At 36.2% G+C, this 14,095-nt stretch overlaps 2 protein-coding genes across 3 annotated transcripts; both read right to left on the bottom strand.

Annotated features, from left to right (window-relative positions):
* Positions 1-1,471: 1,471 nt before the first annotated feature.
* On the bottom strand, positions 1,472-4,271 carry LOC106911860 (C-type mannose receptor 2-like). Of its 2 annotated transcripts, none has more exons than XM_088015414.1 (3): positions 3,893-4,271; positions 3,330-3,677; positions 1,472-2,565 (listed from the first exon to the last, which is right to left on the bottom strand). In XM_088015414.1, exons 1-3 carry the CDS (start codon positions 4,263-4,265, stop codon positions 2,210-2,212), a joined length of 1,077 nt encoding a protein of 358 aa, XP_087871540.1. In that variant the 5' UTR covers positions 4,266-4,271; the 3' UTR covers positions 1,472-2,209. The 2 variants fall into 2 exon arrangements, with proteins under 2 accessions (XP_087871540.1, XP_087871541.1); XM_088015415.1 differs by having other exon boundaries at positions 1,472-2,556.
* Positions 4,272-11,479: 7,208 nt separating this feature from the next.
* Positions 11,480-13,701, bottom strand: LOC106911859 (C-type mannose receptor 2-like). The gene is made up of 3 exons (XM_088015487.1): positions 13,320-13,701; positions 12,779-13,126; positions 11,480-12,536 (listed from the first exon to the last, which is right to left on the bottom strand). Exons 1-3 carry the CDS (start codon positions 13,690-13,692, stop codon positions 12,184-12,186), a joined length of 1,074 nt encoding a protein of 357 aa, XP_087871613.1. The 5' UTR covers positions 13,693-13,701; the 3' UTR covers positions 11,480-12,183.
* Positions 13,702-14,095: the final 394 nt, after the last annotated feature.

Here is a 14,095-nt window from a genome sequence, read left to right as displayed (position 1 = left end):
CATTAAACTATAAAACAGGAAGTATGGATGGAGCCGAATACAGGACAATCATGGAAGCAAACCGCTTTGAGTCTGTTTTAAACAAAACATACTCGTGTTAGAACGGCCAAGTCAAAGCTCAAACCTAAGCCCAAGCGAGAATCTTTGGCACGATCTGAAACATTTTGCTTACAAATACTCTTCTTCTAATCTGACTGAGCCTGAGCTGCTTAGCAAAGAAGAATGAACAACAACTTCAGTCACTAGATGTGCAAAGATGGTAGAAACAATAAAAGCTTGAAGCAAAAGGTGGTTCTACAAAATACTGACTCAGGCAGTTTAAACACCTTTGCACACCGCACTTTTCAGTTTGTTACTTGTAGAAAATGTTTTGAGTCATCTACAATATTTTTTGTCCACTTCACATTTGTACAACCCTTTGTTTTGGTCTTTATCATAAAATTCCAATGAAACATTAATTTTTGTGGATTTACTGACAAAACATGTCATTTGAAACCGATCATAACTCAATCTCATGAAAATGATGGATATAACTGTATGAAGTAAATTGAACAAGGGTGTTTTTTTTATTATTTCTGTTTGACTTTTGACTTCCTCCCAGACAGTGGCTCATATTTCCCATGAATATGTCCCAATACTGCAATGACATCTGGAAATTTCTGAATGGAGCACAGCTCAGCGCTTGTTGCAGCATCTTTTCAAGAGCATGGCAAAAAAAAGCCAAGATGACTAATTTTTCACTTTTAATTTTTAATTTTTTTTTTGCTCTTATGATATTTTAGGAAAGGTTGAAACAAATAAAGCTTAATAGCTCTCTTGGCAAACTTTTTAAATCCTCTTTACCCATCATTCCTGCTAAATTCTTGACTGGACGGATATTTATCCGATTGTGTTGCACGGATATTTTTATAAAAACTTATCAAGTCTGTATCTTCTGTTTATCTAGACTGTTCTACCATCTGCTGATCAAGTTTTACTTCTGTCATTTCTGTAAAAATGAGTTAAAAATTTCAGTCAATCCGGGCAGTTCAATCGAAAAAATATTAATTCAACTCTAACTCATAGCTTGATTTAGCTGTGAAATAATCTTTTAATTTTAGCATGTTTCTGTTTACCGGCAGCAATGTTCACATTCTAAGGTGGCCCAGAAAAAGTAAGGATTTCAATTTCATAGAGAAACTTTGCAGGGAGTTGAAGATTAGGGTGATGACAAGGAGACGTTCCAACCACAAATACCAAAGATGAATCATTAAATCACCAGTAGAAACATTTAAAAAGCTGCTCAGCAATTATTACAAGGTTTTGCTGGGTTGTGTTCCCATTATAAGTGGAAAGTGTATAAAAAGCTTATGACAGGAATTTAAAAAAATAAATGAATTAAATTAAGTCAAACTTTAATTGAATGCAGTCTGATGAAACACAAAGTGCTAAATAGAGGTTGAAAATGACCAAACAACTAAATAAATTTCCATAAAGTTAAAACTCATTTATTGTGATGAAAAAAATTAAGCTGAAGATAAAAAGTGACAGAAAATCAATTACAGAAGAAAAAGAACATCAGAAAGACATTTGTGTAAAGTAAATGCTCAAGTATGCACAGGAGATTTATGGGAAATAAAAAGATTAATATAACTGGAGAAACATTCACACACCAACACACACATCAGTGTAACTTGTGAAGTGATTTGGCCAGAGGAGCATCAGCATGAATGAAGCTGGAATCAAAGCACAACTTTCGATTCCAAGACGATTCCTGGTAAAAAAAAAAAAAAAAAAAAAAAAAAAAAAAACTAATGGTAATATTCTGAAGAAATGTGCCAAAATTATTAATAACTTAAAGAGCAATGCCATGTTACTATATATTTACATAATATTAAAGAAGCTAAAAATGAAAAACAAAAAGTATAAATGATAGGAATCAGAATCAGACATTACTGTCATGGTAAAGAAAGTACAATGAAGTTTGTTTCAGTGCAGTCAATCCACAGAACAAAAAAAAAAAAAATAATCTGGAGTATAAATGATATGTGGCACATGTATGTTACTGAACCCACAAGAAAACCAAAGAAAACATCAAGATTTATGTAAAAAGCTCAGCGCTAATAAAAGGAAATATTTTCTTTTCTCCCAGCAGAAAAATAAACTTACCGTAAAAGATTTAATAAGAACCACAAACTTAAAGGTAAAAAGAGAAAAAGCAGAGTTGATTTTATTCCTTAGAACAAATGAAATTAAATTTCTCAAGGTCATTTTTCTTCATCCACTTATGTCCTTCTCCCGTCTCCATGGCTCCTGACATGTCACAGTCGTCCATCGGTTCATCTGAGGCCCAGTTCTGATATCTGACCACCTCATCACTGACCCAGAACCAGAAATCCAGAGTGCAGGTGTAACGCAGACCCATCCAGACATAACCAGTCGATGCATCCTTGACTTTCTCCTGGATCCATCTCTGATCCTCCATGTTGGTGATGGTGACCAGGTCATGGTGATGATCTCTGCAGTAGGTCAAGGCGTCCTCCCAGTTCATTGCCTCTTTGATCAGGATCACATTATCTGGTAACACTTTATTTGAAGGGGGTTGAATAAGACTGTCATAACACTGTCATAAACATGACATAACACCTGTCATGAACATGAATAAGCCTTCATGAATATTTATGACTGTTGTCATAAAGCGTCATTCGGTAAATTATGACACTTTTAATACAAAGTTGACATTATTCAAAATGTCTTTGTTATGACAACTTGACATTAACCAGGAAATCATTACTGTTTAAACTTTACCTTTAATAACATAAAGTTACCTAATTTTTAAAGTGAAATCAGTAATACTTTTATAACAAATTTATATCAGTAATGATTTCTTGGTTAATGTCAAGTTGTCATAACAAAGACATTTTGAATAATGTCAACTTTGTATTAAAAGTATCATAATTTACCAAATGACACTTTATGACAACAGTCATAAATATTCATGAAGACTTATTCATGTTCATGACAGGTGTTATGTCATGTTTATGATGGTTTCATGTCAGTCTTATTCAACCCCCTTCAAATAAAGTGTCACCCATTATATAAATCAAGAAACAATGAACACAATAAATCATTGCAACTACAGCTTCATTTATCTCAAGACACAGAGCCTTGAAGAATTTAAAAGGTCTGAAATGTTTCTACATGTTTTATGCAATTTATGTGTAGATGTGACTTTTTAAAATAGATTTATTACATGAGAGAAAGACTTCAAAAGTATAATAAAGCTCTTTTTTTCTTCCTACATATTCAGTTAAATTTAAATACTTTGTCTTATTGCACCAAAAACTCACCATCATAACAGATGAAGGGTTTTCTTTCAGCACAGCTCACATTCTTCCATCTGCCTCCATCATCAAACACAGTCATGGCACATTGACCATTGATGGATTCTGAATTGTTAAAGTTTTTATTCCAGTGTCTGAAAGAGAAACTGCTTCCATCTGACCACCTCCAGTTGTCTCTGAATAGACCAGTGTATGCTTTACTGTCTGAAGAGTTCATCATCTTCTCTACTTCTTCATCCTGTAGCTGCTTCGTTCCACTGATCAGGTCTGTGTGATTCTCTCTGCAGTAAATCTGAGCTTCCTGCCAGGTCTTCTTGTCTCTAATCAGGCGATATTTATGGGTTGTATTAGTCTCTGTGGAGTAGAGAGACAAATGTAAATCTCCATTTCTGACTTTTTTTAAGATGAACATGAAACAAGGTTCATTGACAGATGCACTGACAGCAGTGGTTTCCATTTCTTGTTAGTGAAATTGATACTTTAATTTTCTTTTTTTGTAAAATATTTTGTCTAGACAGTTTTATAAGACAATCTATAGAATTTAGATTATGTGTTATTTTAATACTCACCATCATTGCAGAGGAAATATTCAGGCCACTTGCAGCCCTGATCTAGCCATGTGAGATTTTGATACACAGCCCCACAGTTTTCATAACCTTTAATTCCTCTATCAGATGGTTCTCCATCGTTCCACTTTGTCTCACTTTCATTGAACTCCACTCCAGGCAGAGACCAGTACCATGTTCTGTTAAATTCTGGTTTACTGATCAGACCAATCCAAGCTTCCTTCATTTCTCCAGCTGAGATGTTGATGAGTCTCTCCATGTCCTTCATGTTAGTCACTGTGACCAGGTCAGTGTGTTTCTCTCTGCAGTACTGCTGAGCTTCAGTCCAGTTCTTAGTCTCATTAATGTAGTGAAACTGATAGAGCTGACAGTCCATGAAGCAACACTGAGCTGAGAACATAAAACAAGTTATGAAATTGGGAGGATTTCTTCTACACAAAATATGAGCTATAAGTTGCAATGAAATAGCAACTTATAGCTCATAACATTTCTGTGTGATAACTCAGAGGTATCTCTGTTTCCTCGTAGTCTAGTTGTGTTTCAGATCAACTTACCCATCAGGAAGAGCAGAATCAGACTCCACTGCATCTTTGCTGTCAGATGAATTATTTTCCTCCAGCAGTTTGTCTCTGTTGGATGAAGAACATTTAAACAGTGAAAAGCTGCAGCTCTCCCTCCACTGGACAGAGAAACAATGAGAGCAGAGAGATGAAGACAGAGAGAACAAACACTCTGCTCGGCCTTGTTCTTTAATTAGAAATATAAATATACAACACATTAACCATGACTTAACATTAATTTAAAAGTGTAGTTTGTCATGTTCCAAAAGTTAAGCTCTGACATAGTCATCATTTCCATCTGCTTCCTTTTCTTTCTGTCTTGTTTTGTCTAAATTTCTCAGTAGATTATTTATTTCCTTTCATGACAAGCAGAGCTCCACTAACACAGCTCTGTTATAGAACTGAAATTTTAATATCATTATTTGGATATTCAAACTAAGGGTGGGGTAAGGCATGATGGAGTCATTCTGCTAATGAAAGAAATTATTTCTGATCCATGCAAAGTTTACAATGGGAAAAAATAACTTCTATAAACAGGATCTAGCAGAACAGACGAATTGACTAAAGTATATATATGTATTACAGTTCTTCTATTTGACAGAAATAACTAACATTTTTATATCACATGTATCTTATGCCAGGATACAAAGTTTATGCCTTTGTATCCAGTCATAAATTAGATACAAAGTGGAAAAACAAAACAATTGTTTTTCTTAGGTAATAGTTGTATTATTTTTCACATTGTAGCTCAGCGAAATTTAAAAAAAAATGTATTTGGTGAAATAACTACTCAAGAAACAAATTTAATTTGTGAAAAACCATGAAATCTAACAATATAGAGTTATGTGTAAATTATTGAAATTTAAAGAATATAATGCTGGAGTAAAAAATGAATAACATTATTTCAACATAACACAAAATGGCAGAAGAAAGTGATTTTCACGTTTTCACATCATAAAGCTTTTAATCCAACATTCACACAAATCTTTGTATAAATGTGAGAACAGTAAAACTAACATGATGATATAAAACTTACATGTTTCCTTTTCCCCCTCAGTGAATGAGACGCTGTCCTCTCCTCTCCTCTCCTCTCCTCTCCTCTCCTCTCCTCTCCTCTCCTCTTGATGCTCTGCTGAAACTGTCCCAGGTAAAAGAAACAGCAGCTGAATTTTACCATTTCATCATTTAAATATTCAAAACATCTTTCACAAGAAAACACTCAACTATAACCAGGAAGTACAAATATAAACAAAATGATCCAACCTCCATATCCTGGGAACCTGGTTGATATTCCAGAGAAACTTTAACAGTCAGGATGTTACTGGTGAGGCTCTGCTGCAGGTTGAGTATAAAACCACTGATTATTATGGTTTATATCTCATCGTTTCTGATTGTATGTCTAATAAAAGTGTTATAGAAAGCTTAAAGAACAAACTGATGACAGTGATAACTGTTTATGTGTTTTAACTTTGGGCTGAATCAGTATCTGCCTGGGAGTTTAGTGTTTGGAGAGAAGAAGACACTTCCTGGTTTCTCATACATTGTAACCACAGATAGATTCTTCCTCCACTGCTGTTCTCCTCCCGTCTCCATGGCTCCAGACATGTCACAGTCGTCCATCTGTCCATCTAAAGCCTAGTTCTCATATCTGACCACCTCATTACTGACCCAGAACCAGAAATCCAGAGTGCAGATGAAGCTCAGACCCATCCAGTCATAATCAGTTGATGCCTCCTTCATTTTCTCCTGGATCCATTTCTGATCATCCATGTTGGTGATGGTGACCAGGTTATGGTGGTGACCTCTGCAGTAGGTCAAGGCGTCCTCCCAGGTTTTATTTTGTTTAATCAGGATCACTTTATCTACATCAAGAAACAATGAACATACATCAGTCCAACAGCAATTCTGACTTGTATCATTACTCAGAACATCGGCAACAATAACAATTTAAAGGGAACAATACACTGTTTTATCCTTTACATATATTTTTATGTGTACTTTGAGTGTCTAGGATTGGAAAGTACACATCTTAACCTCCCAGTGCTGTGTAGATATCTTAATATTTTTTTGGACAATATTTTTCAACCTGTTCTTTTTTTCTATTGCCTATAATATTTTCTTGTCTATGACTTCACTGCATTTGCTGTGGAGCTGCTAAACACAGTCATGATTTCCGGTTAATCAGTTTCATAAATCCACCATTTTGTGGAGGTGTGAATTTGAAATTTTACCCTATTTGCTAACGTTTGGCAGTGACGTTTGTAATTTGTCATGGAAATCAGAAACATCCGTCCTCCACTGTGAAGAGAGAAGTGCTGAACCGAACCAGGCGGATGTTGATGTTAATTTAATGTTTGTACTTGTTACCAGCACAGGCTGAACGGCCTCGTTCCCTCTGATATTACTACAACTACAGTTCTAAAACAGCTCATAAAATCTACCTTATTATTCTACTGAAGAAATTGAGCTCAATGGGAGAAATCCCAACTGGAGCACTGAAGGGAGATGAGAATCTAGCGCAGCTGCAGAAGGTGGCAATTGCCTTGTTATCATTATAAGTTTAAATGTGAAAATTCCTCTTAATTTATTTGGTAGGTATATAATAGACATATGTGAACATTTTTAGTAAGGGTCATTTTTGTCGTCAGAGAACTTCAGTTGCATTTACAGACTTTGTGTTTTTACAGTAAAAACTCACCATCATAACAGATGAAGGGTTTTGACTCATCACAGTCTGTATTTTTCCATTTGCAATTATCAAACACAGTCGTGGTACACTGAGCGCTGACAAGTTCCTGATTGTTAAAGTTTTTATTCCAGTGTCTGAAAGAGAAACTGCTTCCATCTGACCACCTCCAGTTGTCTCTGAACAGACCAAAGTATGCTATTGGAGGGTCTGCAGAGTTCATCACTTTTGCCCCTTTTTCACCGGCTCTACTTCAACAACTCGGCTCGGCTCGGCTCGGCTCAGCTCTGTTTCGGAGTGACCGCGTCTCCACCGGCCCACTTGGCTCTGTTGCAGGGTACCGCCTCCTGGTGGCGGGGGGGGTGTAGCACCCCGCCTCCAGGAGCTACGTGCTGTACTTAGTTACATGCGACCTAACGCGAGTTGTTGTTTTTCTGATACAAAAGAAGAAGAGAGAGCTGAGCTATTTTTTTATAGCCTGATTGCAATTTTTCTGAGACTAAAAGAAAATGTGACAGTGGGAGGAAAGCTGCGATGTGGTGAGGAGGAGCTGATCTCCGCCTTGAAGAGGCAGGAAAGCAGGTGGCTAAGACGGTTCAGGTAAGCTAACGATGATTTTTGTATTTAACTACGATAAAACTTGTAATAGTGCCGAATATACATGAGCTAATGTCAGTCAGGGTGTAGCAAATAACTTATAAATATCAGAATTAATTCATAATATATTTCAATGTGTTTTCATGTTGGTAAACTGCCGCCGCAGACCATCGTGGTTCTTCGTGCAGCCTTTGGGTTGTAGGATCTCATCAGTGTCCGTCTTCCTGACTGCTGGTCGGTGTTAATTGTTAAGGAAGAATATCTAAATTAGTTAACTTTGGAAAAAGTCTGGCTCTCTCTTCCTCTGGAGCCCAGGTCCTCTCGGCGGGCTGCGTGTGGCCACAAGGAAAACAACAATGCGTGTTGACGTCACAGAATTACAGAGTTTAATCCAATATAAGACAATGCATAAACTTACACAGAAACATACATACATTCATTTACCTGACAGACTTGGGAAAAGAAGGAAAGAAAGACGTGCAAAGACGTCTTTGGAGAATTGCAAGAGCAAATCTGATCTGTTACTTCTGTGTAGAAAGTTTTATAGTAAAAGGCGTATTCTTATCTTTAATTTATTCAAATAAGGCGTATCTTTGCTCATCCAACCAGGAGCTATCTCTGACCCTCTATCTGAAGCCAGAAACCCCTGCCGCGTTTACGGCCTTTCACAGATGTGTGAAAAGCTAGAACTTCCACTGTATTGTTTTCCCACAGACAAAAGGCAGTTCAAACGATCCTAGCAAACCATCTGCTGGAAATACACGTAAAATAAAGGTCAAAAAGTCAGAATACATTAGTAATTTCAAAACCACAATTAGGCCATTTGAATCAAGACATGTTAAGTTTTAAAACTAGCTTATTTCATATTTATTTTCTCAACATTACCTTCAGGTTGTCCAGAGACCTTCACCTTTCTGGAGCAGGAATCACATGAGCTCAATATGCTGATGAAACATTTCTGATAAAAAAAAAAAATGTGTCTGTTGTTTCTCAATATGTTTAATTATGATTCACCTGATATCCAAGTTATAGCTGAGAACAAATAAAGTCATATTCCTTCCAATCTGACTGGTTCTAGTTCCATGTTTTCACATTTTGGACACTAAAGAATTTAAAGTTTAAACTCGGTCTTATTTATCACTAATTAAGGTTACAGGTTTTGGACACATTTTCTCCCTTTCTTACATTGAAGATTCTGCAGGAAGACAGATAAACAGTGAGTGGATAGAATGATGATGTATTAACTAGAAACTAACATGATTTGTATTTAGGGTTCTTGTTAATAGCAACCCTGATAATAATGTCAAAATGTTTGGTTTGTTGAATAACGTATTCAGTTTCGAATGGCTTCATTGGTAATCTACAATGTTAAGTTCAATGAAATATTTATGTAATATAATGTTATTTTCACTCTGGCTAAAGCTCCTCACATTTTGGGAGGATTGTATTAGGAGTTTGATGCCATATAAACTACAGTATATACAATAATGTGTGGAGTGAGCAGAAATAGAGACTTTGTTCACTGAGACACAACAACTTTTATTTTTCTTTTGTTTGTCTTTTGTTTGAGCCAATTTATGTTTTTGCATCCACCTGAATAATGTGCAGTTGCGCCACTGATCAGAGATGCAGCCAGGAGGCTCATGGTGACTCTGGACAAGATGCAGAGATTCACAGCTCAGGTGGAGGAATCTGTTCATGGGAAAACTATTAGTCATGCACTGAACAAATGTGGTCTTTATGGAAGAGTGGCTAGAAGAAAACATTGTTTAGAAAAAAAACAAACAAAAAAAAACATAAGGAGTCCCTTTGCACTTTGCCAGAGGCCATGTTGGACACATCAAGCACGTGGAAGGAGGAGATTTTGTACAACCAGAACAAACTGACCTTTTTGGCCAAAATGTGAACCAGTGGACATCTCTCTGAACACACCTTTCCCACTGTCAAATATGGTGCTGGCAGCATCATGCTCTGGGGTTGCTTCTCTTCAGCAGGTACAGGGAAGATGAGCAGAGCTGATGGGAAGATGGATGGAGCCAAATACAGAACAATCATGAAAGCAAACTGCTTTGAGTCTGTTTAAGACAAAACATATTCATATTAGAACGGCCCAGTCAAAGTTCAAACCTAAGCCCAAGCGAGAATCTGTGGCACAATCTGAAATGTTTTGCTTACAAATACTCTCCTTCTAATCTGACTGAGCCTGAGCTGCTTAGCAAAGAAGAAGAAAAACTTCAGTTACTAGACGTGCAAAGATGGTAGAAACACTAAAAACTTGAAGCAAAAGGTGGTTCTACAAAATACTGACTCAGGCAGGCTGAACACTTTTGCACACCGCACTTTTCAATTTGTAAAAAAATGTTTTGAGTCATCTACAATTTTGTTTGTCCACTTCACATTTGTACACCACTTTGTTTTGGTCTTCATCATAAAATTCCAGTGAAAAATATCCACGTTTGTGGTTTTACTGACAAAATATGGAAAAGATCAGAGGGATGAAAACTCTAACATGTCACTTACTGGCATCTTGATAGTCATTTGAAACTGATCATAACTCAATCTCATGAAAATGATCGATATAACTGTATGAAGTAAATTGAACAAGGTGGTTTTTCTTAGTGTACTCTAAATCTCCTTTGTTTTGTCCACTTTGAGAAGCAGCACAAGCTGTTTGACTTCCTCCCAGACAGTGGCTCATATTTGACATGAATGTGTCCCAATACTGCGATGACATCTGGAAATTTCTGCAAAGCGTTCAGCACTGTAAAGCTCTAGCATCTTTTCAAGAGCATGGTAAAAAAAGAAAAAAACAAACAGCCAATCTGACTCATTTTTCACTTTTACTTTTTGATTTTTGTTTGCTCTTGTGATGGTTTAGGAAAGTTTGAGAAAAATAAAGTATAATTTCTCATGACTGTAGCTCTCTTGACAAACTTTTTAAATCTTCTTTACCTGTTATCCCTGCTAAATTCTTGACTGGACATCTCGGTCAAGAATTTTATAAAAAGATCTGCTGCCCTGATAGTTTTATAAAAACATTTCCAGACTGTATCTTCTGTTTATCCAGAACATTCTGCCATCTGCTGATCAAGTTTTACTTTTGTCATTTCTCTAAAAATGAGTAAAAAAAATTCAATCAATCCGGGCAGTTGAATCCAAAAAATATGATTTTTCTTTAAAGGTTTTGTTGGTTCTAGTGGCCTTTATTTGAAAGTAGTTCAACAGGAAAGAAGGCAATCAGAGAAGGGAAGACATGCAGCAAACGATTCCAGGCCAGATATTGAACCTTTGACCACCACCATGAGGACTAGGGCCTCAATACGTGGGTTGTGCTTTGCCCCTGGGCCACTACAGCACCACAGCTCTATAATCTTAATTTTAGCATGTTTCTGTTTACTGGCAGCAATGTTCACATTCTAAGGTGGCCCAGAAAAAGTAAGGATTTCAATTTAATAGAGAAACTTTGCAGGGAGTTGAAGATTAGGGTGATGACAAGGAGACGTTCCAACCACAAATACCAAAGATGAATCTTTAAATCATCAGTGGAAACATTTAAAAAGCTGCTCAGCAATTACAAGATTTTGATGGGTTGTGTTTCCATTATAAGTGGAAACTGTATGAAAAGCTTATGACAGGAATTTAAAAAAATAAATGAATTAAATTAAGTCAAACTTTAATTGAATGCAGTCTGATGAAACACAAAGTGCTTCAGAGGTTGAAAATTACCAATACCAAAATAAATTACCATAAAGTTAAAACTCATCTTTTATTGTGATTAAAAAAATTAAGCTGAAGATAAAAAGTGACAGAAAATCAATTACAGAAGAAAAGGAACATCGGTAAGATATTTGTGTAAAGTAAATACTCAAGTATGCACAGGAGATTTATGGGAAATAAAAAAGATTAATATAACTGGAGAAACATTCACACACTGACACACACATCAGTGTAACATGTGAAGTGATTTGGCCAGAGGAGCATCAGCATAAATGAAGCTTGAATCAAAGCACAACTTCTGATTGCAAGATGACTCCTGGTAAAAAACTAATGTTAATATTCTGAAAGAACATGTCAAAATTATTAATAACTTAAAGAGCCATGTTACCATATAATTAGATATTAAAGTAGCTAAAATTTAAAAACTAAAAGTATAAATGATGAGAATCAGAATCAGACATTGTCATGGTAAAAAGAAGCACAGTGAAGCTTGTTTCAGTTCAGTCAATCCACAGAACAAAAGAAAAAACTCTCATCTGCAGTATAAATGATATGTGGCACATGTATGTTCCTGAAACCACAAGAAAACCAAAGATAAAATCAAGATTTATGTAAAAAGCTCAGCGCCAATAAAAGAAAATGTTTTTTCTCGCAGCAGAAAAATAAAGGTTCAGTAAAAGATTTTAATAAGAACCACAAACTTAAAAGTAAAAAAGGAAAAAGCAGAGTGGATTTTACGTTTTAAAACAAATGAAATTAAATTCATCAAGGTAATTTTTCTTCATCCACTGATGTTCTCCTCCCGTCTCCATGGCTCCAGACATGTCACAGTCGTCCATCGGTTCACCTTCGTCCCAGTTCTGATATCTGACCACCTCATCACTGACCCAGAACCAGAAATCCAGAGTCGGGGCGTAGTGCAGACCCATCCAGACAAAATCAGTCGATGCGTTCTTGACTTTCTCCTGGATCCATCTCTGATCATCCATGTTGGTGATGGTGACCAGGTCATGGTGGTGATCTCTGCAGTAGGTCAAGGCGTCCTCCCAGGTTTTATTTTGTTTAATCAGGATCACTTTATCTACATCTAGAAGCAATAAACACAATAAATCATTGCAACTACAGCTTCATTTATCTCAAGACACAGAGCCTTGAAGAATTTAAAAGGTCTGAAATGTTTCATATTTCTGCAGTTTATGTGTAGATATAACATTTTTTTAAATAGATCAAGTATGGGAGAAAGACTTCAAAAGTATAATAAAGCTCTTTTTTCCTTCCTACACATTCACTTAGATTTAAATACTTTGTCTTATTGCACCAAAAACTCACCATCATAACAGATGAAGGGTTTTTTTTCATCACAGCTCTCATTCTTCCATTTGCCTCCATCATCAAACACAGTCATGGCACATTGACCACTGACAGATTCTGAATTGTTAAAGTTTTTATTCCAGTGTCTGAAAGAGAAACTGCTTCCATCTGACCACCTCCAGGTGTCTCTGAACAGACCAATGTATGATTTACTGTCTGAAGAGTTCATCAATTTCTTCACTTCTTCATCCTGTAGCTGCTTCGTTCCACTGATCAGGTCTGTGTGTTTCTCTCTGCAGTAACTCTGAGCTTCCTGCCAGGTCTTCTTGTCTTTAATCAAGTGATATTTATTGGGTCTATTAGTCTCTGTGGAGTAAACAGACAAATGTAAATCTCCATTTCTGACTTTTTTTAAGATGAACATGAAACAAGGTTCATTGACCATTTCTTTCTTGTTAGTGAAATTGATACTTTAATTTTCTTTTTTTGTAAAATATTTTGTCTAGACAGTTTTATAAGAATCTATAGAATTTAGATTATGTGTTATTTTAATACTCACCATCATTGCAGAGGAAATATTCAGGCCACTTGCAGCCCTGATCTAGCCATGTGAGATTTTGATACACAGCCCCACAGTTTTCAGAACCTTGAATTCCTCTATCAGATGGTTCTCCTTTTTTCCATTTTGTCTCACTTTCATTGAACTCCATTCCAGGCAGAGACCAGTACCATGTTCTGGTAAATTCTGGTTTACTGATCAGACCAATCCAAGCTTCACTCTGATCTCCAGCTGAGATGTTGATGAGTCTCTTCATGTCCTTCATGTTAGTCACTGTGACCAGGTCAATGTGTTTCTTTCTGCAGTACTGCTGAGCTTCAGTCCAGGTCTTACTCTCATTAATGTAGAGAAACTGATAGAGCTGACAGTCCATGAAACAACACTGAGCTGAAACATAAACAGTGGTGATATTAAATTAGGATAATTTCATCAATACACAATATGGGCTATACGTTTCAATATGATTAGAACTTTTATTGAAGTTTCTGCTTGATTGTAAAGAGATATCTCTGTTTCCTCGTAGTCTAGTTGTGTTTCAGATCAACTTACCCATCAGGAAGAGCAGAATCAGACTCCACTGCATCTTTGCTGTCAGATGAATTATTTTCCTCCAGCAGTTTGTCTCTGTTGGATGAAGAACATTTAAACAGTGAAAAGCTGCAGCTCTCCCTCCACTGGACAGAGAAACAAAGAGAGCAGAGAGATGAAGACTCTCTGATCTGTGTTTTTTGTTAATTAAAAATAAAAATAAACACATTAAACATGACTCTCATGGG

Source organism: Poecilia mexicana, unplaced genomic scaffold (genome assembly GCF_051168715.1).
Source record: "Poecilia mexicana isolate PSO_F unplaced genomic scaffold, ASM5116871v1 scaffold_18, whole genome shotgun sequence".
Classification (NCBI taxonomy): domain Eukaryota; kingdom Metazoa; phylum Chordata; class Actinopteri; order Cyprinodontiformes; family Poeciliidae; genus Poecilia; species Poecilia mexicana.
The sequence above is the reverse complement of the archived record's forward strand: the minus strand, read 5'-3'. Positions and strand labels throughout refer to the sequence as shown.

Bases quoted from the DNA above. Each gene is read 5' to 3' on its own strand.
- LOC106911859 (XM_088015487.1), bottom strand. From the start codon at position 13,692: ATGGACTGTCAGCTCTATCAGTTTCTCTACATTAATGAGAGTAAGACC. The intron at 13,127-13,319 runs GTGAGTATTAAA...TTTACTCCACAG, and splicing joins ATATTTCCTCTGCAATGATG to AGACTAATAGACCCAATAAA. The intron at 12,537-12,778 runs GTGAGTTTTTGG...TATTGCTTCTAG, and splicing joins ACCCTTCATCTGTTATGATG to ATGTAGATAAAGTGATCCTG.
- LOC106911860 (XM_088015414.1), bottom strand. From the start codon at position 4,265: ATGGACTGTCAGCTCTATCAGTTTCACTACATTAATGAGACTAAGAAC. The intron at 3,678-3,892 runs GTGAGTATTAAA...TCTACTCCACAG, and splicing joins ATATTTCCTCTGCAATGATG to AGACTAATACAACCCATAAA. The intron at 2,566-3,329 runs GTGAGTTTTTGG...CTTCAAATAAAG, and splicing joins ACCCTTCATCTGTTATGATG to TGTTACCAGATAATGTGATC.